This window comes from Leptopilina heterotoma, unplaced genomic scaffold, assembly GCF_015476425.1.
Source record: "Leptopilina heterotoma isolate Lh14 unplaced genomic scaffold, ASM1547642v1 Lhet_31, whole genome shotgun sequence".
NCBI lineage: Eukaryota > Metazoa > Arthropoda > Insecta > Hymenoptera > Figitidae > Leptopilina > Leptopilina heterotoma.
In genome coordinates, this window is record NW_025111011.1 from 1305953 (window position 1) to 1330601 (window position 24649).

At 21.7% G+C, this 24649-nt stretch overlaps 1 protein-coding gene and 1 long non-coding RNA gene across 2 annotated transcripts in view; one reads left to right on the forward strand and one right to left on the reverse strand.

Annotated features, from left to right (window-relative positions):
* Positions 1 to 22564, reverse strand: part of LOC122504662 (nucleoredoxin-like) — a 106981-nt gene extending 84417 nt beyond the window's left edge. Inside the window, exon 1 of the mRNA XM_043615857.1 lies at positions 22060 to 22564. Coding sequence (XP_043471792.1) covers positions 22060 to 22518 — 459 coding nt within the window. The 5' untranslated portion in view covers positions 22519 to 22564. The remainder of the gene's footprint in view (positions 1 to 22059) is intronic.
* LOC122504664 overlaps positions 1 to 24336 on the forward strand; it is a 98956-nt gene extending 74620 nt beyond the window's left edge. Inside the window, exon 4 of the long non-coding RNA XR_006301853.1 lies at positions 24276 to 24336. This is a non-coding gene — a long non-coding RNA (uncharacterized LOC122504664). The remainder of the gene's footprint in view (positions 1 to 24275) is intronic.
* Positions 24337 to 24649: the final 313 nt, after the last annotated feature.

The following is a 24649-nucleotide window of genomic DNA, read 5'->3' on the forward strand; positions in this document are numbered from 1 at the left end:
AATAAGTCAGTATTTTTTAAATAAAGAAATAATTATTATAATATATAATATTAAGTGGGGCGACATATTTTAATTCAGTTGACTAAAAATTCTTTCCTTTGGAAATTTTATAAAATATTTAATATTCCATATTATTATTCAATAAGTTGTTTTAAATCAATTATAGTCACAAAAATTCTTATTTTTTTGTCCAAATTTAATTTTCTTTTTTAATAATGTGTTTTCTTTCAACAACTTGGTATTGAAAAATTTTTATAGATTTTTATTCTTTAAAAATTTTAATAAAATTCTTCAAAAGAAACCAATTTATTTTTAAACATTTTAATAAAATTCTTTGTAGACGCTCAAATATTTTAAACAAATTTAATAACATTTTTTGCAATAATTCAATTATTTTCATAAATAATTAATTCTAGGAATTAATTCAATTAGTTTGAAAATTTTAATATAATTCTGAAATTGAAAATATTTAAATTCTTGAAAAGAATTTTTTTTTAAATAATTCAATTTTTTTGAAGAATTTTGTTATTTGTAAAAATTAATGAATTATTGCGAATAATTTTATTAAAATTTTTTAAAATAATTGAATATCTACGACTTAAAAATTAAATTAAATTCTTTTGACGTGTTTTATTCAAATTGTTTTGAAAATAATTGAATTCTCACAAAGAGTTTTTTTTTTAAATAATTGTATTCTTATGAAGAATATTATTACAATTTTTGAAAATAATTGAATTTCTTCGTAAAATTTTATTATTTATGAAAATAATTGATTTCTTATATAGAAAACATTTTTGAAAATACATAATTGAATTTTAATGAGAAACTTTATTAAAATTGTATTAAAAATAATTTAATTCCTGCGATGAATTTTAGTATTTTTTAAGATAATTGAATCGTTGAAAATAATTTTATTAAAATTTTTGAAAATAATTGCATTTTTTCCATAAATTTCATTTAAACTTTTCTAAATAATTATATTTCTGCTAAGAATTTTATTATTTATGAAAATAAATGATCCCCAAGTTTGGAACGTTCAAATGAACGAAATATTTTTTATTGCAGATATTTTTATAAATTACTAATTACAAAAAAATTAAAAAACTGAAATATTACGTTTAGGAACTCAAAAATTAATTTTTTGGATAATGGCACAAAATAATTGCAATAAAAATTTAATTTGTAGAAAAAATAAATAAATTTCGTTCATTTGAACGTTCAGAACTTTAGGATCTTGAAAATAATTGATTACTTGGAAAAATATTTTTAAAAAAATTGAATTTTTGCAATATTTTGTAATTTTTTGAAGATAATTGAATTCTTGACAAGAATTTTATTAAATTTCTTTAAAATAATTGAATATCTACGACTTAAAAGTTAAAAATTAAATTAAATTCTCTTGATGAGTTTTATTTAAATTGTTTTGAAAATAATTGAACATTTTTGAAAAGAATTGAATTCCCGCACAAATTTTATTACTTATAAAATTAATTGAATTCTTGAGAAGAATTTTATCAAATTTTTGGATAATAATTTAATTTTTTCAAAGAATTTTATTAACGTTTTTAAAAATAATTAAATTCTTTTGCGTTATTTTGTTAAAATTGTATTCAAAATAATTGAATTCCTGCGATGAATTTTATTATTTATGAAAATAATTGAATTCTTGACAAGAGTTTTGTTAAAATTTTTGAAAATAATGACTTTTTTACATGAATTTTATAATAATTCAATATAATTGAATTCCGACGATGAATTTTATTATTTATGAAAATAATTGATTACTTGGAAAAATTTTTAAAAATAATTGAATATCTACGACTTAAAAATTAAATTAAATTCTTTTGACGAGTTTTATTTAAATTGTTTTGAAAATAATTGAACATTTTTGAAAAGAATTAAATTCCTGCATAAATTATATTATTTATAAAGTTAATTGAATTCTTGAGAAGAATTTTATCAAAATTTGTAATATTAATTGAATTTTTTCAAAAAATTTTATTAACGTTTTTAAAAATAATTGAATTCTTTTAAGAAATTTTGTTACAATTGTATTGAAAATAATTGAATTCCTGCGATGAATTTTATTATTTATGAAAATGATTGAATTCTTGACAAGAGTTTTATTAAAATTTTAGAAAATAATGAATTTTTTCTATGAATTTTATTAAATCTTTTGAAAATAATTGAATTCCTAAGATGAATTTTATTATTTTTTAAAATAATTGAATTTTTGACAATGTTATTAAAACGGAAAATAATTGAATTTTTGACAATGTTATTAAAACTTTTAAAAATAATTGAATTCCTACCATGAATTTTATTATTTTTTAAAATAATTTAATTTTTGATTAGTTCATTAAAATTTCTGAAAATAATTGAATTTTGTACATGAATTTTATTAAAACTTTTGAAAATAATTGAATTTCTGCTAAGAATTTTATTATTTATGAAAGTAATTGATTTCTAGGGAAACATTTTTGAAAATAATTGCATTTCTGCAAAATTATATTATTTATAAAGATAATTGAAGTCTTGACAAGAATTTTATCAAAATTTTTGGGAAAATAATTGATTTCCTTACAGAAATTTCAATTCAATTTTATTGAAAATAATTGAATTCCTACTTATTATTTTCAAAAATATTTTAAAATAAGTTTTAGAACCATTTTTCCATTTTTAAGTTTACAATTTAAGATTTATCATTAAAATTTTTAGGAATTTAATTATTTTCAAGATTTGCAATTAAAATTCCTTAAAAGTTGATTTTGAAAAGTTTATAGGTATAGTTTAAAAATTTATTTATCTTAAAAAATAAATGAATTAAATTAAAAATGTGATGACTATGAAAAACTTGCCATTGATAGAAGCAATATATTGCCATAATTGATTCCCCTTTTCTGGAAATTCATCTTCATCCTCAAAGTTTATTTTCTCACAACTACCTGATATTTTTTTCTTCAAGTCACTCTCCATTTTTTTTTTTTTTACTTTCTTTCTAGTTTTAGAGATTAAATTATTATTTATCCTTTTTGTTAAATGAAGTGACTTAAATTAATTTAGATGAATTTAAACAAAATTAGAGGAAACTAAATTAAAGAGATAAAATTAAAGAAAAATATAGGTAAAATTAAATTTGATGAAATTAATCAAAAGTAGATAGAATAAAATTAGATTAAATTAAAATGCCAAAAAAAATTTTGCACTTGTACACTTTGAAAGGAATGAGTTTTTTCTGTGAGCTTTGATTACAAATTTTGAGTTATGCAAAGATGCAACGATGCGCTTGCCAAAATGATAAGATAAACAATTAGTGATACGAATCTTAAACAATATTTATAAATCATTTAAATTTAATTATAGATTAGGGATAAAGAAATTTAAATTTAATTACAAAGAGAAATGATAAAGAAATTTGAGATAAATTTATTGAATTTATATTTGGATTATTTGAATTTGAATTTAAATTAAAATTTTTTTGTTTAGTCCTCTTAAAATTAGAATTTATTTTTCAAGTATTAAATTTAAAAATTGTACGAAATGATGGAAATTATTTGAATCCAAGTGGAGATTTGTCGAGAGCGTTGAACTACTTTTTCTTCTTTTAGATATTACGATTGGATGTTAAATATTGAAAGTTTCAACCGATATTCACTACTTTTTTTTTTTTTTTTTTTTTTTTGTAAAAGCACTTCTTCACATTTCTCTAAAGTTATCTACTCTCGTGATATAAGCTTGGACAATTTCCTCCTGAATTCACAGCCTATCTCATCAAGGCACCTGAACAAATATTGAGAAGTTCAAATACTAAAATTACCACTATACTAAACTTTGTGGTTTTAGTATTATTTTATTTTTCAACTTCCCTATCCGTATCTATTGTTTTTGAACATTAAAAAAAGAAGTCCACTATCATTAGCTTGTATTAAGACTGGTTTTTCTAAAATTATACCGCAACTTGTTATTTTTTATAATAATCATTGTTTTCCTATCTTTATGTTTCTTCAAAGTATTTTGTGTTCAAATATTTTCATTGCTAAATATTTTTTATCTCTAATTCGGTAAACAATTTTTTTTATTGCAGTAAATTAAGACTATTTTTTTGTTCCAACATTGTTGACTTTCGAGAAAATATACAAAAAAAGAGAAAAATTACAAAAAGAAAGAAAAAAGAAAATGTACAAATACGAGACTTTTTTTTTACAAATGTTAGCAATATTTTTTCCAATAAATTGAAATGGCAAAAATATTGTTATGGGGAGAATTTATTGGAGATATTGTGGATTATAAATTGGCAATGAGGGATGAGGACGGGGGGGAGAGGATTTTTATTGTTTCCAACCTCTCACCCCTCAATATATATATATATATATATAGGAAAAATGACGAACAATGTGACAATATAGGAAAAGAAGAAAATTTAATCCTCGCATTTCAAGCGCAATCCCTACGGGTTTCCCAAGTTCTAAAATTCAAGCACATATACTCAAAAAGTTTCGATGAGATTCTGCGACCCTGAAAACCGTGAATTTTTATCTCACAATTCTGAGTCTTTTTCTTCTTCTCTCTCTCTCTCTCTCTCTCTTTTTTTTGCCCACTTTTCCACTCTGCGAGCATTTTTTTTCGCTCTGTATTTATGTCCTCTTTTCATAAATCCGGCTGCTTTCAAATGATAAGCACCCACTTCTTGAATATCTATTTATAAAGATTTTTTTTAGCATTTCATTTAATACTTCTTTTTGGTATTTGTTCATTAGACTAGGGATTATTTTAACAATTTTGATGATCAAAAGACAAAAAAGATTTCTGTACAATGAGGAAAAAAAAATTCTTTATAGAAATGATAAAAATATTTATTTTCTAAATCATTTTTTTGGTAATAAAAATATTAACTAGAATTACTATACAATAATTTTGGTTTTTAGTGTCCGAAAATATTTTTGAAAAACTTAAAATACTTGAATTCTTATTTTTTTTTCCATTGTAAAAACTTTTTATAATCGCAATGAATTTTAAGACAATACCATAATTTTTTCTCATTTCTGTAAAAAAATGAAAAAAAATTTTATAAGTAACTTAAATCGTAGAATAAATTTCTTAAAAGTTCTTAATTATAATTAACTTAGAAATTATTGTAGTTAAAAGCAGTTACAATTTTTATAAAAGTTGAACCTCGGAAGGTTTTAAAATTTGAAAATATCAATCGCAGTGAAAAAATTAATAATTAAATAGTTGTTTAAAAAATTATTTAAGTTTTAAATACTTTTATTTAAAACTCTGAAAAGAATTACGGGTTTTAAGAAAATTTAATTTAACTTTTTTGAGATATATAATTGAAACTTTGTGAAATCGAATTGAAAATAATTTAATCGCTTAAAGAATTTCACTAGAAATTTTTTAAAAAAACTGAATTTTTGAAGAATTTTAATTTAATAATTAGTAAATAATTAAGACAGTCACAATAAATAAATAATTAGTCACAAATATTAGAGTAAAAAAGCAGCATTAAAGAGTCTAAATTATATCTAAAACAATTAATTTCATCAATTAGTTAATTTTACAAAGATTTATTTAAATAAAGATTTTTTTTCAAAAATTGCGAATTTTCAACAAATTTTATTTAAAATTCTAAAAAATGAGGTTTTTCGAATATTTCAGTTCTTATTTTTTAAAGATAATTAAATTTTTATAAACAGATATTTGAAATGTTTCGAAATAGACAATAGTAATTGAAATTTTCTAAAATTTTATTAAAAATAACGATCCCAAAGTTCTGAACATTCAAATGAACGAAGTTTATTTATTTCTTCTTCAATTAAAATTTTTATTGCAATAATTGTGTGTTACTGTCAAAAATAAAGTTTTTGAATGTAAAATTTAAGTTTTTAATTTTCATTGTAAACAGTAAATTACAAAAATATTTTTGATAGAAAATTATTTCGTTCATTTCAACCTTTAAAACTTGTGGATCATTAAAAATAATTGAATTTTATAAGAGTTGCGCTTATAATTTTCATTAATAGTTGAATTTCAAATGTTTCATATAGAAAATGGGAAATAATTTAATTTCTTAAAGAATTTTACTAAAGATTTTTAAAAAAAACCTGAATTTTTAAAGAATTTAAATTTAATAAATAGTAAATAAAACAATCAAAATCAAATTTTTGTCAATAACTAAATTTTCGAAAAATTTTATTGAGAATTCTGAAAAATAAGGTTTTTAAAATATTTCAGTTCTATTGTTTAAAGTAAATTGAATTTTTATAAACAGATTATTTAAAATGTTTTAAAATAATTGAAATTTCCTAAATTTTTGTCAAAAATTAAATTTTCGAAAAATTTTATTAAAAATTCTGAAAAATTAGGTTTTTAAAATATTTCCGTTCTATTTTTTAAAGATAATTGAATTTTTATAAAAAGATTCTTTGAAATGTTTTGAAATAATTGAAATTTCCTAAAATTTTATTAAAAATAATTGAATTTTTTAAGAGTTGCTTACACAATTTTTATTAGTAATTGAATTTTATAAGGTTTCTTATGGAAATTTTGAATTTTTATTCGTATTTCAATTGAAAATTTTAAAAAGGTTTAGTTTTTTGGAAAATTTTGATTGAAATTTTTTTGAAATCAATTGTATTTTTAAATATTTTAAATTAAAATTAAAGAAATTAAATAAATAAATATAATTGAAAAATTTTCGAAATTTCATAATATTGAATTGTAAGTAGGTAAATGAATTTTAGAATTATTTTAAATTAACTTTATTTTTTTTCTTTAAACAATTGAATTTTCAAAGAACTTTCTCAAAAAATATCAAAAATAATAATTGATTTAGAGAAGAAGTTTAATTAAAAATTGAAAAAAAAATAATTGAATTGAAATTATAATGCAAATTTTAAAGCAGTTACAGTATGAATTCTTAAAATTAATCATAAATTTATCTATGTTTAAGTATAAAAAAAATAAGTACTTAAAAAAATTAAATTTTTAGAATTCATAAGAAAATTCTGAATTTTTGTGTCTTTTTTATTTGACTCATAAACTATAAAATTATATACCACGAATTCTAATACAAAACCTTCATTTTTTTCAATTTCTGCCAAAAATTTCTTTTTAAATAACTTAAATCTTGAACAACTATCATAAAATAAACAAATTATTTAATGAAGAATTTTACTTAAATATTTCAAAATTAATTCAATTTTAAAAGAGTTGCGTTTACAATTTTCATAAATAAATGAACTTCAAACGATTTCAATTTGAAATTTTATAAAATTTCAATGTTGAATGAATTTAATTCAAAATTTTAATGAACTTAGATTTTTGAAAAATTTTAATAATTCAAAATCTTCTAAAATTAGTTAAATTTGTCGATATATATTTAATTAATTATTAAAAATAATTGATTTATAGAAGAATTTTAATTAAAAACAATAAAAAAAATTGAATTTTGAAGAAGTTACAAATGATTGCAGAAATTCAATTATGTTAAAATTTACAAAAAAAATCTCGACAAAATCCCAATTATTAATTATTTTGAATTAATTATAAAATAAAAATAATTATTAATTATAACATAATAATATAATATACAATCTATATCTAAAGATAACAAAATACAAAAATATAAACAAAAGACAACTTCAGAGTTTTTTTTGGGTAATTTTATTAAAGTATCCTTCCATTAAAAGACTAAAATTTTGTTAAATATTATGTTTTGTCAAATTAAAATTAGGCAGATTTCTGTTTTTTACTTCTAAGCAAAATTAGAAAATTGTTAAACAACTGTAATTAAGAAATAGAAAATTTATTTATTTTGCATTATTTTTGTTTATGAAGCACTATTTTTTTAACAAAATTATTATTTTGTTTTAGAAAAAGAAATAATTAAATGTTTGCATAAAATTTTATTAAAATTGTTTTAAATAATTGAATTTTTTTTGGGATATTTTATTAAAATAGTAGATATTGAAAATCATTGAAATTAGAAAAATTTTTGAAAATAATTGAAATTAGGACAAGAATTTTTTTGACATTTATGAAAATAATTGAACTTTAGAGAAGAAGAATTTTGTGATTTATAAAGACAATTGGAATTTTTTTCAAATTTTGAACATAATTGAATTTTATGATAGTAATTTTATTACTTTTGAAAATAATTTAATTTCTACAATCATTTGTAACTTCTTCAAAATTCAATTTTTTTAATGTTTTTAACAAAAATTAAAATTAGAAAATTTTCCAATTCTTTTATTTTTAAAATTGCTAATTTTATTTATTTATTATTTTAAAAAGGGAGTAAGAAATTAGCAGCGCGCTTTAGCGCGCGAATTGTTGTTAAATTTATAATAATAGATACTCACTATTTTATTAGAAATATTTTTTGTGTAGGTATTCAATAATTTTTAGGGTGAATTACAATATTCTTTATAGTGTCAGGGAAAATATCAAAATTCTCTCTGAAAAAAACAAAATCAAATTTTTGTCTCATCCTTGAAAGAAAACGTTTCTTTGATGCCCTAATTTTTTAGTTTTTTTACTCTGACTTGATGGATCTAAAATTCTGAATTAATGAAAAATTAAAATTTATAATCTATATTGGTATAGATATGAGCGGGTGTATTTGACGCTTCTGTTGTAACCTCGACTGCCCTCTGATTTCAACCCCTGCTGTTCTGCATATATTGACTCTAGAAGCCTAAGCTAGGTAATAGATGACATACCTGAAGGCATAAATTTCGTATGCTCCAGTCAAGATTAATTGGATTCTGAGATTTTGATTACTGAACGTCTGTCATCTTTTATGAAACTATGACATATTGTCAATTCCGACATTTTACTATGAAAATGTATAATCATTGTTGTACTAATGTTTCGTTAATGTTAAAACTTATAAATGTTTAAAATTTGTTACTGATTTTCTTCTTTTTAATATATATATATGTGACGCTCCACGAAAGAACGCACCTAACGCGGCAACAAATTATAGTTTATGTTTAGGAAAGTTTTTGCTTGATTTAAGATTCATTTTTAATTATCTGTATAGTCAAAAACTATTTTTATTAACTATTTTATATACTAAATAATTAATAAAAACTGTTTTTTGACTACAGATAATTAAAAATGAATCTTATATCAAGCAAATACTTTTCTAAACAAAACCTATAATTTGTTGGTGTGTCACATATGATAATAACATTGCTGTTCGTATATGTTTACATTCGCAGCAAGTGTGAAATTATTCTTTTGAGCTTGCTTTTGAGCTCGCTTTTGAGTATTAGAGAACAATTCACTTACATTGATTCCATTAATCTTGATTTTTCCTTAACGGAATTTTCCCCCACAAATTATGCAGGATTGACGATGACGCCCTTTGAAATCTATAGTGCGTTAATGGTATCAAGGTTCAAAGGTGAATGTCTTCCTGTCACAAAGGGACGGACTTAGTTTCCCTTTGATGTCTAATAACAAAGGGTCGTTGAGGACATTACACTTTGCAGCTTCTACTTTTTTCGTTACCCTTTTTTCCCCGTTTATATTTCTTCCTTTCAATATCGTAACATTGAATGAGTTTTTTGTTGTGTTGTTTTGTGTTGTTTTCAGAATGACTTGGACGTCAAAGTCGTTCAAAGGGAAAAAATCATTTCGTTTGATGGGAAAAATCACTTCTTGAGTTTTTAAAGCAATGCATCAAGTTAGTGATGTGCTAAGATTTCTCCTGTCCCCTGATGTCTATTAATAAGTTGGTGATAAATTGGGTTCAATTTACTTGACACTATAGTGACCGTAAAATATTAGGTCTCGTTACATGAAAGGGTTCGTTACTAGAGGTATGTGGTTAGGAACTATTTAAGCACATCCGCAATCTATAATGATATAGAAACAAAGTTTTGTTAAAGAAAAGTTTTTGTTTTAATGTTTTAGTTTAGTGTTTAGTCTAATGATGCTGTACAGAAACTAATACTGCCATAAACACGAAATTGATAATCCCCTTCGGAAACATTAAGGTACAAGTTAGACTACTAGACTGTAAAATAGAATCACCACTATAGCAATTTTTTTTTATGAAAAGGCAGACTATTCATATTGACATTTTCTTTAGTCTCGAGTTCAATACACTTTTTATACAGTAAAGACATTGATATTGGATCTATATGTTCTCTTATTTATATCTTCCGTTATATAAGAGACATAAACAGACACATTTTCCACTTGGTTGATATTCTCTTCTTCTTTTTTATTCCCTTCTATTAAATTCATTTTTATTTCTCGATATTTTCAATATATAGACTAAAAGTAAATAAAAACTCAATTAAACCTGAAAGCTCTAGTGAGATATTTCAGTTTTTTTTAAAAAGTTTTCCTAGAGGTGCTTTTCCCCGAACCAACGGTTGCTTGTTAATAATTGGATGTGATAAAAATAAAAAATTTCTAATTAAATTCAAGTTGAATAGACGGGAATGGAAGTAAAGAAGAGGGGATGTGAGCAATTAATGGAAAACGCATCGTGTGCGTCGAATGAATTCGAGTTTTATAAATCTAAGGCGAATGTGAAAACAGCTGACGGGACTGTAATTTAGTTGTAGAACGATATGCATCATCAGTCGAATGAAAGATCTTTTTGATCCACTAATGATGCATTAGTCTTCATTCTTTCTTCTCATTATTGTAACCCCGATGTAAAATAAATGGTTCCTTGAAACAAAAAACTTTTCCTCTTTCTTCATTCAACTATAGCAACTATTGCACTTCTTACTGCCTTTTTTTAAAATAAAATTAGCAATTTTAAAAATAATAGAATTTAAAAATTTTCTAATTTAAATTTTTGTTGAAAACACTAAAAAAAATTCAATTTTTGAGAAATTACAAATAATTGCAGAAATTCAATTATTTTCGAAAAAAAATAAAATTCTTATAAAATTCAACTATGTTCAGAATTTGAAAAAAATTCTCGTAAAAATCCCAATTGTCTTTATAAATAACAAAATTCTTCTCCAAAATTCAATTATTTTCATAAATTCCAAAAAAATTCTTGTCCTACTTTCAATTATTTTCAAAAATAAAATGCATTTTTCTAATTTCAATGATTTTCAATATCTACTATTTTAATAAAATTTCCCAAAAAGAATTCAATTATTCAAAAGAAATTTACTAAAATTCTATGCAAACATTTAATTATTTTCATAAATAATAAAAATTTCACAGGAATTCAATTATTTTCATAAATAGGAATAAAATTTTTTTAAGGAAACAAAATAAAAATAATCAATTATTTAACAAAATTTTTATACACTATTCTTCACAATAATTCAATTACTTTCACTAATAATAACAATTTCCATGGAAATTTAATTTTCTAAAAAATATTTTTCATAAAATTCTAAGCAAGAATTCAATTATTTTCATAAATAATAAAACTCATTGAGGAATTTCAATTATTTTTAATACTATTTTAAATTAATTAATCGAAAAATTCAATTATTTTCACAAATAATAGTTTTTCACAAGAATTCAATTATTTAAACTAAAATTTTCATAATATTTATTATATTTCGAAAAAATTATTTATTTAAAACAATGTTTACAAAATTGTTATGCAGAATTGAAATATTTTCAAAAATAGCAAAATTTTTCACAGATATTCAATTTTTTTAAAAATTTTAATAAAATTTTGCGCAATAAAATTCTTCTGAGTAATTCAATTATTTTTGAAAAATTTCAATTTCAATTCTTCGAAAAAATCAATTATTTAGAAAAATATTTTTTTTAATTCTTTGGAAGAATTCAATTATTTACAACAATATTATAATTTTTCACAGGAATTCAATTATATTCAAAAATTTAATAAAATTGTTAAAAAGAAATTTATTGTTTTAAATAAAATTTTAATTAAATTTTTTCTAAGAATTTAATTATTTACACAAATAATTCGCAGTAATTTAATTATTTTTATAAATACTAAAATTCTTCTAAAAAATTCAATTATTTTTAAAAAAATTTAATAAAGTTCTTCGCAAGAATTCAATTATTTTTATAAATAATAAAATTCTTTTGAGGAATTCAATTATGTTTTAAAAAATTGAATATAGTTTTTCCCAAGAATTCAATTATTTTTATAAATATTAAAATTCTTCTGAGAGAAATTCAATTATTTATAAAAATTTCAATAAAATTTGGTGCAAGAATTCAATTATTTTCCAAAATAATAAAAATCATTACAAGGCATTCAATTATTTAAAAAATAATTGAATAAAGTTCTTCGCAAGAATTCAATTATTTTTATAACCAATAAAATTCTTCCCAGAAAATCCAATTATTTTTGTAAATAATAAATTTCTTTTTGGAAATTTAATTATTTTAAAAAATTCTAATAAAATCGTTTGCAAAAATTAAATTATTTTCATAAATAATATAATTGCTTTTTAGGAATTTAATTATTTTCAAAATAATTTAATAAATAAATTCCACACAGACATTCAATTATTCTAAAAAATTTTAATAGTATTCTTTGTAAAATTTAATTATTTTTTAAAAATTTTCGCAATTTGAATATATAAAACAATGTTTATAAAATTCATATGAAGAATTTAGCTATTTTCAAAAATATTAATAAAATTGTTCGAAAGAAATCAATTATTTTAAATACAATTTTAATATTAATTTTTTTTTTTTAAATAATTCAATTATTTTTTTTAGATTTTAATAAAATTCTTCCAAGGAATTTAGTTATTTGCATAAATAATTCTTCGAAAGAATTGAATTACCTTGAAGATAAATAACAAAATTATTTCCGAAAATTCAATTATTTTGAAGCATTTTAATAAAATTCTTTGCAAAATTCAATAATTTTCAAAAATTAACAATATTTATCACCAGAATTCAATTATTTTTAATAGTAATAAATTTCTTCTTGGGAATTAAATTAAATTCATAAATAATAAAATGCTTTTTAGAAATTCAATTACTTTCAAAAAAATTTATTAAAATGCCACACAAACATTCAATTATTTTCAAAAATTTTTTAATAGAATTCTTTGCAAAATTTAATTATTTTTAAAAACTTTTTGCAATTTAATGATTTTCAATATCTACTATTTTAATAAAATTTCCCAAAAAAAAATTCAATTATTTGAAAAAAATTTTAATAAAATTGTATGCAAACATTTAATTATTTTCATAAAAAATAATTTTAAATTCTAGAAAATAATAATTGTATTAAAATGATGAAAATAATTTTGATGATGTTACAATAACAATACTCTTATAAAGTATAATGTTATATATCTTCATTATATATCTTCATGTTTTATAACAATACTTTTATAAGTTGTTTAATTTAAAAAAGGTTTGAATTTGAAATTTTTCAATATCTTAATTCCTGTGGAAAATCCTGTTCCAAAAATAAGATTAAAACTAGGAATTGTTTAAATATTTTTCTCCTTTTTCTAAAACAAAATAATAATTTTGTTAAAAAAATTGTGATTCATAAACAAAAATAATGCAAAATACACAACTTCAAAGTGTGAGGGACAGAAAAAGTAAATGAATGAAAGAACATTTAAATTATAGTTAATTTAATCAATACCCATTTTTTTATATTCTTTTTAATATAAAAAAAAATAAAATACAAATTATAATTCTCTAAAAAAAGATTACAGTTTTCCTCTTTCGGAAGCAGAGTTTAAATAAATAATTATCTCCGATTGGACAAATAAAGATTGTACTGCTATTTCGCGTGATATCCACTTCATCTGTAAAGTCATGCATATCCTTTCACTCATTACTGGGAGTAATTTTTTAAAAAATGTTACACACGAAGATCAAAGCGAAACTAATGTTTCCAAGTGTAAAAGTTGTATATATGTCATTTCATTAGTGAAAAGAGTATTTCTTTTTTTTTTTTTCGTTTTAAAAAGCATTTTATAAAATTCAGAATTTTTTAGTGTGTTCTAAAAATAGAAAAGCAAGCAACATTAAAAATGTATAAGTCCTTGAAAAATCTCTCAACTTTGAAAAAAGTGAAAAGGTTTAATCCAGCGGATGAGAAATTTACAAATGCACTTGTACAAAAGCTGGTTTTAAAAGTAAAGCTCTATATAGAAATTTCAAAATCTTCACGACTTTAAAAACAAAGCGGACGACAAATTTTATTAATAAAAATTATACCCACCGTGAATTATATTGTTTATTATTTTTTAAATAACTGACTGCGTCGTACCTTTTAAGGGTTTTTTGTTATACTTGCAGACAGATTAAAAATTTTATCTTTGAATTACTTGAAAATTCATCTAAAATTTAGACAATTATAATAATTATAACATTCCAGGAACAGGCTTCAATAGAAATTTTTGAAAGACATGTTTGAATTTGAAATAGTGTTATATAATAACCAGGCCTCAGATATTATGACTTTTTTTTGCTATTTTCAAAAAATGCGACTTTTTTCGACTCATTTTCAAAAATTGCAACAAAATACCATATTTTTAGTATAAAATGCAATTCATTTCGATTTTTATAGTGTAAAAAAAAAATTATAAACAAATCTTTCAAAAATTATTTTTGAATAATTTTAGAGCTGTGCAAATTTCAAAAATTCGATTCTCTCCATAAGAATTAACATGGGTTCGATTCGGTTCGAATTTCGAACCCATGTAAAATTCGAATTTTTGCACACCTCTAAATAATTTCTTTCTAATTAAATTTCCGAAATATACAATTAACAAGATTTTAAATAATTAAAATTTGGTAAAATTTAATTAAAAATAATTAATTTTTTTCAAGTACATATTATATATTACAATTTTTAAAAATGAACTTTCAAAGAATTTTAATTAAAAAATTGTGAAAATAATTGAATTATTCTTAAAAATTTTAATGAAAAATCTTCAAGTGAAATTGAAATTTCAATCTTCAAAAATGAAAATTAATGGAAATTAGCTTCTAAAAATTATATTAAAATATGTTTGAAAAAAGCAATTCTTAGAATTTTTTTATTTTAATTTTTTAAAATTCAAATTATTTTCAATATTTTCAATTTTTAAAAATTCAAATACATACAAAAAATAATATTAAAATTTTTTAGAATTTTTTTTAACATTTTGGTTGAAAATAATCGTTTTTAAAATTTTTAATTAATGTTCTTCAAAAAATTAGTTTTCTTTAAATTATACAAAAATTCTTTTAAGAAATACAATCATTTTTGAAAAATTACATTATAATATAATATTTAAAAAAAACATAATTCTCAGAAGTATTTTATCATAATTTTTTAAGATTCAATTATCTTCGAACAAAGTTAATTAAAATTTTTTAAAATTTACTTTTTTAGACTTCTGAAAATTTAGGAGATATCACATTTGATTCATATTTATAATTAAATTTTAATTTAGAAATTCAATTACAATTGAAGAAAATTTTAAATTCTTCAAAAATTTGATCTTTTTTTAATATTTTTCAAAAAAAACAATTATTTTTAGAAGATTTTATCAAATTTCAATTGTTTCGAAATTTTTCAATTGTATATAATTGAAAAAATATTATCTTTCAAACATTATTTTTAAATATTTAAAAAAAATTAATTTTAAGAATTTCTTTATAATAATTTTTTGAAAATATTTTACCATAATAACTTAAAAAAATGAAAATAAGTTACAATTATTATAAATAATTGAATTTTTTTATTTAAATAATTGAATTCTCGAAGAACTGCCGTGAAATTATTATAAATAATTGATTTAAAGATGAAGTTTAGTAAAAAATTATTGTAGAAAATGATTGAATTCCTTCAAGAAATTTTATTGAAATTTAAAAAAAAAGAATTGAATTACTGCAAAAATTTTATATTGTTATAAAAATAACTAAATTCTATACAAGAATTTGATTAAAATTTTTGAAACTAATTGAATTCTCAAAAATTTTAATGAAAAATCTTCAAGTATAAATTGAAAAATTAAAATTTATGAAAATTAGCTTCTAAAAATTATTTTAAAATATTTTTGAAAAAAGCATTTCGGAAAATTATTAAAAATAGTTGATTTGGAGATGAAGTTTTCGTTAAAAATTTTAGAAAATAATTGAATTTTGGAATGGTGATAGTTGTATTTTTAGAAATTATTAAATTTCAAAGGAGCTTTTAATTTCAATTTTCTAAAATTTTATTTTCCGTGGATAAACAAATAAGATTGAGGTAAATATTTATTTATCAAAATTATTCAAGTTTTGAATAATGGAATTTAGAAATCAGTGAAAGGGGAAAAGAAGAAAAATACAAAATTAAAATTTTTTGTGGTAACACTTAATTAAATAAACGATTTTTTCGATATTTTAAAATATTTTTAATCGACTAAGCGACATTTTTTACGCCTTAAAGTCGATCTAAGCTCTGAATAACCTAACTAGGGTTAAAATACTCCAGATAGGGAGTCTTAGGGTTAATTATTACTACTCGATATAATAAAGAAATTTACTTGAAATATTTAAATATTTAATATTCAATATCCAAGAATCCGTGTAATTTAGACAATACAAATTCATGTCTGTGGTTGGAAACAAAAGGGAATGGGTGCGAGATGAAAAAAAAAGGCTTCAACCAGTCACAAATTTCCAAATTAATCCATATGGGAGCGCACATCGAGTAAAGCGATAAACTGAAATTGGCAATCATACAGACATTGAGAGTCAATGTGTATACATGTAAATGTATGATGCACAATATTCCCTTGTATTCGTGTAGGTAAAGCACAAAAGTTTCATACATGCGATGGCTTGTGGTTTGCGGTTTACGTGCATTCATCAAAAGACCGTTAACCCTCATGCATAGGGTTAGGTCGCAAAAGGTCTTATTGAACTTGTCCATTGATAAATAATTATCATTAATCAGTAATGGGCGCATTCATATATCTATATAGTAGATTATTATCGACATATCCTAATGTGAACACTTATTCCTCGCATGGGAGTTGTTCTTCAAACCCCTCGACATAATCTCCAAATAAAAGGCAAAATCTCAAAAATTGAAATTAAAAACAAAAGTAAAATTTTAGGAATTGTAATTAATATTTGTTTTCGCTAAAAACTAAATCAGGAAAATAAAAACAGGCTTCACACTCATCTAACAAAACCAACTATTTACTACTTTTTTACGATTTGCTACTATTTGGATACCTTCTTAGATTTATGGCACTAAAAGCTACTTTTTTTCTTTTTTTTTAGAATTTACACTGCTATACATCAGCTAATAATGGAAATAAAAAATTATTCTCTAAATTTTTTTAAAGTTATTTGAAACGATTCAAATATTTTGATAAATTTTAAGAAACTTCTTCGTAAGAATTCAATTATTCTAGTAAATAATAAAAATCTTCGCAGAAATTCAATTATTTTCGATATCTACAATTATTTAATAAAATTTTCCAAAACAATTCAATTATTTAAAAGAATGTTAATAAAATTCTTTGTAAACTAACATTCAATTATTTTCATAAATAATAAAATTTTTACAAGAATTCAATTATTTAAAATACAATTTGCATTGAATTTTTTCGTCAAAAATAAATTATTTAAAAGAATTTTTATAAATTTCTTCTTATGGGAATGCAATTATTTTTTGGAAATTTTAATGCAACTCTTCGCAGAAATTCAACTATTTTAAAAAATTTTATTAAAATTCTATATATGTATATAAGAATTTAATTATTTTCAATAAAATTTTGATTAAATTCGTTGAAAAAAATTTGTAAGAATTCAATTATTCAAGTAAAAAATAAAATTCTTTGCTAGAATTTAATTATTTTCATAAATAATAAAATACTTTAGATAAATTCAATTATTTTGAATATAATGTTAAGAAAATTTTTCGTAAGAATTCAATTATTTTCCGAAATAATGAAAATCTTCGCAGAAATTCAATTATTTTTAATATCTACTATTATTTAATAAAATTTCGCAAAAGAATTCCATTATTTAAAAGAATTTTTATAAAATTCTTCTCGGGAATTCAATTATTATTTAAAAATTTTAATGCAACTCTTCACAGAAATTCAATTATATTTAAAAATTTTATTAAAATTCTATATAATACAAGAATTGAATTATTTTCAATAAAATTTTAATTAAATTCGTCGAAAAAAATTTGTAAGAATTCAATTATTCAAGTAAATAATTAAATTCTTTGCTAAAATTAAATTATTTTCATAAATAATAAAATACTTTCGATAAATTCAATTATTTTGAATATAATTTTAATAAACTTCTTCGCAGAAATTCAATTATTTTTGAAGATAATAAAATTTTTACAGGAATTCAATGACATCAACTATATTTGAAAAATTTTATTCTTTGCAAGACTTAAATTATTTTTATAAATAATGATACGTTTCACAGAATTTCAATTACTTTTATACAATTTTTAATAAATTCCTAGAAAAATGCAATTATTTTTATAAATGTTAATAAAATTCTTCGAAAGAATTCAATTATTTTAAGAAATTCTGACAAAACTTATCTATAAGAATTCAATTTTAAGAAATATTCAATTATTCATTAAATTATTTATTTTTATATTTAAATAATTGAATTTTCGTACAACGTTCTAAGAAGAATTATTGATTTAAAATTAAATTTCAATTAAAAATTTAGTTCATAATTAAATATTAGACGTATTATATTATGAATTTTTAGAAATAATTAAATTTCAATAGATTTTTAAATTGTAATCTTTAAAAATTTTAATTGTTGTAAAACTGTAACAATATTCAATTTTTTATTTTCTTTTAAATATTTAAAATTTCTTTTTTCTTAAAAAATTGTAAAAGTTTTGAATAATTTTAATCAAAAACAACAACAAAAAAATTATTAAATTTTGAAAGAAATACAGTTGTAATTTTTTGGAAATTGTCAAATTTCGAAAAGTTTTTACACAGTAATCATTTAAAATATTGTAAATGTAATGTCTGTGGATAAATAAATTAGTTTTTAAATATTTATTTAACAAAAATTATTTAAGTGTTGAACGTAATTTAATTTGAAAATTATGAAAAATATTATGATCCACAAGTTTGGAGCGTTCAAATGAACGAAATATTTTTTAATAAACATATCTCTGTAAATTACTCATTGCAATAAAAATTAAAAAATTAAATTTCACATTTAGAAAGTTTATAAATAATATTTTTTACAGTAACGCAAAATTATTTTAATAACAAAATTCATTTGATAAAGAAATAAATAAATTTCGTTCATTTGAACGTTCGGAACTTTAGAATCGCAAAATATTCGTCTTTTGAAAAATTAATTAATTAACTATAATTAATATGAATGTTCTTTCATTCTTTCATTCATTCACTTTTTCTATCCCTCACACTCTGAAGTTGTCTTTTGTTTATACTTTTATTTTTTTTATCTTTAGATAGATTGTTTATTATATTATTATGTTATAATTATTTTTGTATTTTATAATTAATTCAAAATTGTAACGACAAATAGAAATCATCAGAATTTTTTTCAATTCTTTTCATTAAAAGACTAAAATTTTGTTAAATATTATATTTTTTTTGTCAAATTGAAATTATGCAGATTTTTGTTCTTTACTTCTAAACAAAATTAGAAAATTATTAAACAACTGTGATTAAGAAATAGAAAATTTATTTATTTCGCATTATTTTTGTTTATGAATCACAATTTTTTGAACAAAATTATTATTTTGTTTTAGAAAAAAAAGAAAAATATTTGCACAATTCCTATTTTTAATCTTCATTTTGGAACAGGATTTTCCACAGGAATTAAGACATTCAAAAATTTTAAATTCAAACCTTTTTTAAATTAAACAACTTATAAAAGTATTGTTATAAAACATGAAGATATCAATTGCTCCGAGTCGAAGACTCAGAGTGATCGATTTCTTCATGTTTTCTAATAATTAAAGATGACCGAGAGATAAAATCATTATTTTATATTATAAGAATATTGTTACTGTAACTTCATAAAAATTATTTTCATCATTTTAATTCAATTATTATTTTCTAGAATTTTAAATTATTTTTTATGAAAATAATAATTGAATTCGTTAACAAAAAAATTTTATTATTTATGAAAATAATTTGAAATTAGGACAACACTTAATTAAATAGACGACTTTTTTTATACCTTAAAGTTTAATCCAAAGCCTATTGTCATTGTTTTTTGTAATTATTGTCATTATTTATGGATCAGTTTTACCGAAACGAACAATTGATTCGTGATTTCAAAAAAAAAAAAAAATAAATAAAAGAGTAGCGCCATAACAAAAAGAAAACGGAGCATAACATCGCGAAAAAGAGCAGACCGGAACCGAGTATCACCGATAAAAACCGAACCGGAAACGAACTTTCGTTTTTTCTGCTTCGATTTACACTCGGGAGTAAAATAGAAGGGTGTATTATATATGTATATGCGTCATTCAGTTATTATCAGTGGGTATATCCAATTTATCGGATTAGTGCATTAATGCCTTTATTGACACGTATGCGCTCGTGTATGGCATTCGCTTGAAAATTATATGCATTATCTAGTAACAATAAATAATCCAGACAGGCATTTTCTCCTATAAGTCAATTTTAATATGTAGGGTGTGAAATGAATCACTATATTTCATTATAATACAATCACTCATACGCGGAATTTTAAAAATCTCAATTCTCCCCCTTCCTCACTTTGTACGTTTATTTAATATGTACAATTTTTGTCAGGATTTCATTTTCCTAAACTCGAGGTTCATTATTTTTTCGTTTATCATTAGCTTTTGATGTTATTTATTTTTTAAGGTCTTTTTTGGAGTTTTTTTTTATTTTTTTCTGTATTTATTTTTCTTCTATATAAATTGTACCTCTATTAATTATTTCTCGTCTGTATTAATTATTTCTCGTCTATATTAATTATTTCTCTTCTATGTTAATTATTTAACTTCTATATTAATCATTTCTCTTGTATATTAATTATTTATCTTCTATATTAATTATTTCTCTTCTATATTAATTATTTCTCTTCTATATTAATTATTTATCTTTCATATTAATTATTTATCTTGTATATTAAATTATTAATTATTTCTCTTCTGTATTAATTCTTTCTCTACGATATTAAATATTTTTTTCTACTTTAATTATTTATCGCTTATATTAATTAGTTCTCTTCTATATTAATTATTTCTCCTCTGTAGTAATTCTTATTTTGTATTCTTCTTCTTATGTATTAATTATTATTGTAGACTTGGTCAGTTTTAGCTTTTCCAATTTTTCGAAATTTTATATTTCTTGGTAGTTTTTTGAACTGAGGTTTTATCGGTACTTATTTGTTTTGAAATTATTGCAAAAAACACAAAAAATAGAACAAAAAACTTGTGAAAATTTTTTGAATTTTTATATTAGCTTTTTAACAAATTGCCTCCAAATTGTAAAACATTTTTTAACATTTTAAAACCATTTTCTTTTTGTTTGTTAATTGATTAAAAATCGAAAGTTGTGCATTAAAAATGTTTGGCTTTAATTGTAAAATTAAACTCTAATTTTTAATTAGTTTTACCAAAGTTTTACAGAAAAGTTACTAAGAATTTTTAAAAAGTAGTTTTTAATTTTTTAATAAAGTTTATATGAAAATTATAATACTAAGAATTAGTAAACATTTTTGCTAATTAAACTTAGTGGACAACTCTTAACAATTAACAAAATTTTAAGTACCCTAATTTTTCTTGTGTAGAAAAAATGTTTGTTGTGCTCCAAATTCTAAAAACTTTTTCTTCTTTTAAAAATTTGACATTTTTCCGTTGGACTTTGGTCCAGAATAAAAATTGACGCTTTTGATAGTTTTTCAATAAAAATCTAAGAGAATTTTTATTCATCTAATTCTTGTACGTAGAAAAAAAATGTAAGTTCTCATTATCGACATTTTTATGCCCTTTGTTCGTCGAACTTTATCCGCTTAAATATATATTTTGTACGCAGAAAAAAATTGTCTTTGATGTGAAAAAAAAGTAATTTTCTCAGGCAATTTTCGTGCAGCAAATTCTAAAAAGAAAATAATTTCTACCTTCCTCTCGTAGTCTTTGTTAGGAACTGCGAGCCATGGTAGATCAGTGATATGATTTCTGAAGCTTTCGTCAAAATCGAGAACGTCAGCAACATTACTCCAAAGTACAACGTGCACGACTTCAAATCTTTTTCTTTTAATAATCTCCAAATTCTCATCGGTCACACTACTATTATTATTGACACTATTATAAAGTTCTGTCAATTGTCGTGTAAAATCATCGCACGTGGCGCCGGGATTAATAAAACTAAAATAAACACCAATCACATCGCATAGAGATTGACCATCCTCATTTGTTAATACACTATTAACTTCGTATTGTTTAATATCCTGATTATTAATTTGATTACATCTAATTAATTGCTTTCCAAAGAGACGTTGTTGCCAACTTGTCGATTTTGTATTAATCAGTAATTTTTTCGCGCACAGCGTCGTTGGCGATGATGTACACTCGGCCATACCAACCACGTTGAATGTACGCGCGAGACTGACTTAGAAATGCCGACGACTACGACGACGACGCTTTACGCTCTTTTGAGCGAAGGGCGTCAGTGGGGTGCACGGAGTTGTGTGTATATTGTACTATATATGGTGCTATAGCACGTGGTGTCAAAATCTTGTCAAGTGTGTGTACTCGAATCAATATTCATCAGAATCATGAAAATAGTGTTTGGGGGTTTGAAAAATGATTTATATTCCAAACTCTCTTTTCATTCAAATGTTTTTTATTTTATTTCTTCTCATTGCAATTTTTTTATTCTATTTTTTTTTTTTTTTTATTTCATTTATTCCATTCTATTTATTTCATTCATAGGGGAAGGATCTTTTGTTCCAATTATCTATTCAAACGCACGTATTTTTTTTATCCAATAACATGTATATCGAGTCTACCTCCATTTTTCTCAAAATCCTAATGTGTTTGGCAATTTTAAGACCCGGGATAGTGTTCAGCGACCAAAAATACGTTGAAAACCACACCCATATCAAAAATAGAAAACAAACAATATTTTTTGGATTTTTAACCCCCACTTTTTTCGAAAATCTGACGTGTTAGGTAATTTTAAACCCCGGGATAGTGTTCAGCGAACAAAAATACATTGAAAACCACACCCATATCAAAGAAAGCAAAAAGAAAATATTTTTTGGGTCTTTACCCCCACTTTTTTCGAAATCCTGACGTGTTAGGCAATTTTGGAACCCGGGATCGTGTTTGCCCAACAAAAATACATTGAAAACCATTCCCATATCGAAAATAGCAAAAAAAAAAAATTATTTGGGGTCTTACCCCCACTTTTCTCAAAATCCTAACGTGCTAGACAATTTTGAGAGCCAGAATCGTGTTCAGCGAACAAAAATACATTGAAAACCACACCCATATCAAAAATAACAAAAAGAAAATATTTTTTGGGTCTTTACCCCCACTTTTTTCGAAATCCTAACGTGTTAGGTAATTTTCGAACCTGGGATCGTGTTTAGCGAACAAAAATACATTGAAAACCACAACCATATCAACAATAGTAAAAAAAAAAATTTTCTTTGGGGTCTTATCCCCACTTTTCTCAAAATCCTAACGTGCTAGGCAATTTCGAGAGCCAGGATCGTGTTCAGCGAACAAAAATACATTGAAAACCACACCCATATCGAAAATAGCAAAAAGAAAATATTTTTTGGGTCTTTACCCCCACTTTTTTCGAAATCCTAACGTTTCAGACAATTTTAAGACCCGGAATCGTGTTCAGCGAACAAAAATACATTGAAAACCATACCCATATCAAAAATAGGAAAAACGAAAATTTTTGGGTTTTTACCCCCACTTTTTTCAAAATACTCTATTTTTTGGCCTTGCGCATATAAATCGCTCAGAGTGCCGGTTTCAAGCTTCATTTTAAAACATTTAAGAGTCATTTTTAACTAGCTGAAATCGAAAACAATTTTTATTAAATATTTAGTATGTGAAATAGTTCATAAAAATTTTTTTTGACTTCAGATAATTAAAAATGAGTCTTAAATCAAGCAAATAATAAAGATAGAAAACTAAAAAACTTAAAAAAAGAAATAATAAAATAATGAGTAAATAATATAAAAAAATAATAAATTAAAAGATAAAAAATACATAAAAATAATAAATATACAGAAATAATGATATTCTAATTATTATAATTCATTTTAAAAAGAGTATTGTTTAATTATTGATATAAATTTCTTATTTTTTGCAGATGCCTCCCATAGCGAACGATTTGAAAGACAAGAAGAGAAAATTATTTTGTGATCTACGAAGTAAGTGACAATTTCGGTAATATTTTCGATTAATTTAAACAAAAAATTTTTTCCTATTGGGTCAGAATTCGTGAAATTTTCCCAAAAAATAAAAAGTATTTTTTTAAATCGAAATGTTGAAAAAACATTTTTTTTTGTCTTTAGGAATGTGTCCACCAAAGAACAGAAAAATTTTTTTTTTTTACAAAAGTTATTGCAAATTGAATTTTTTTGCAACTTTTTAAACAAAATTTTATTTCTCCTAAATGAATGAACCGCGATTTAAATGAACCAAGCGGAAATATAAAGGGGATAAAATATATTCTTTCCTTTA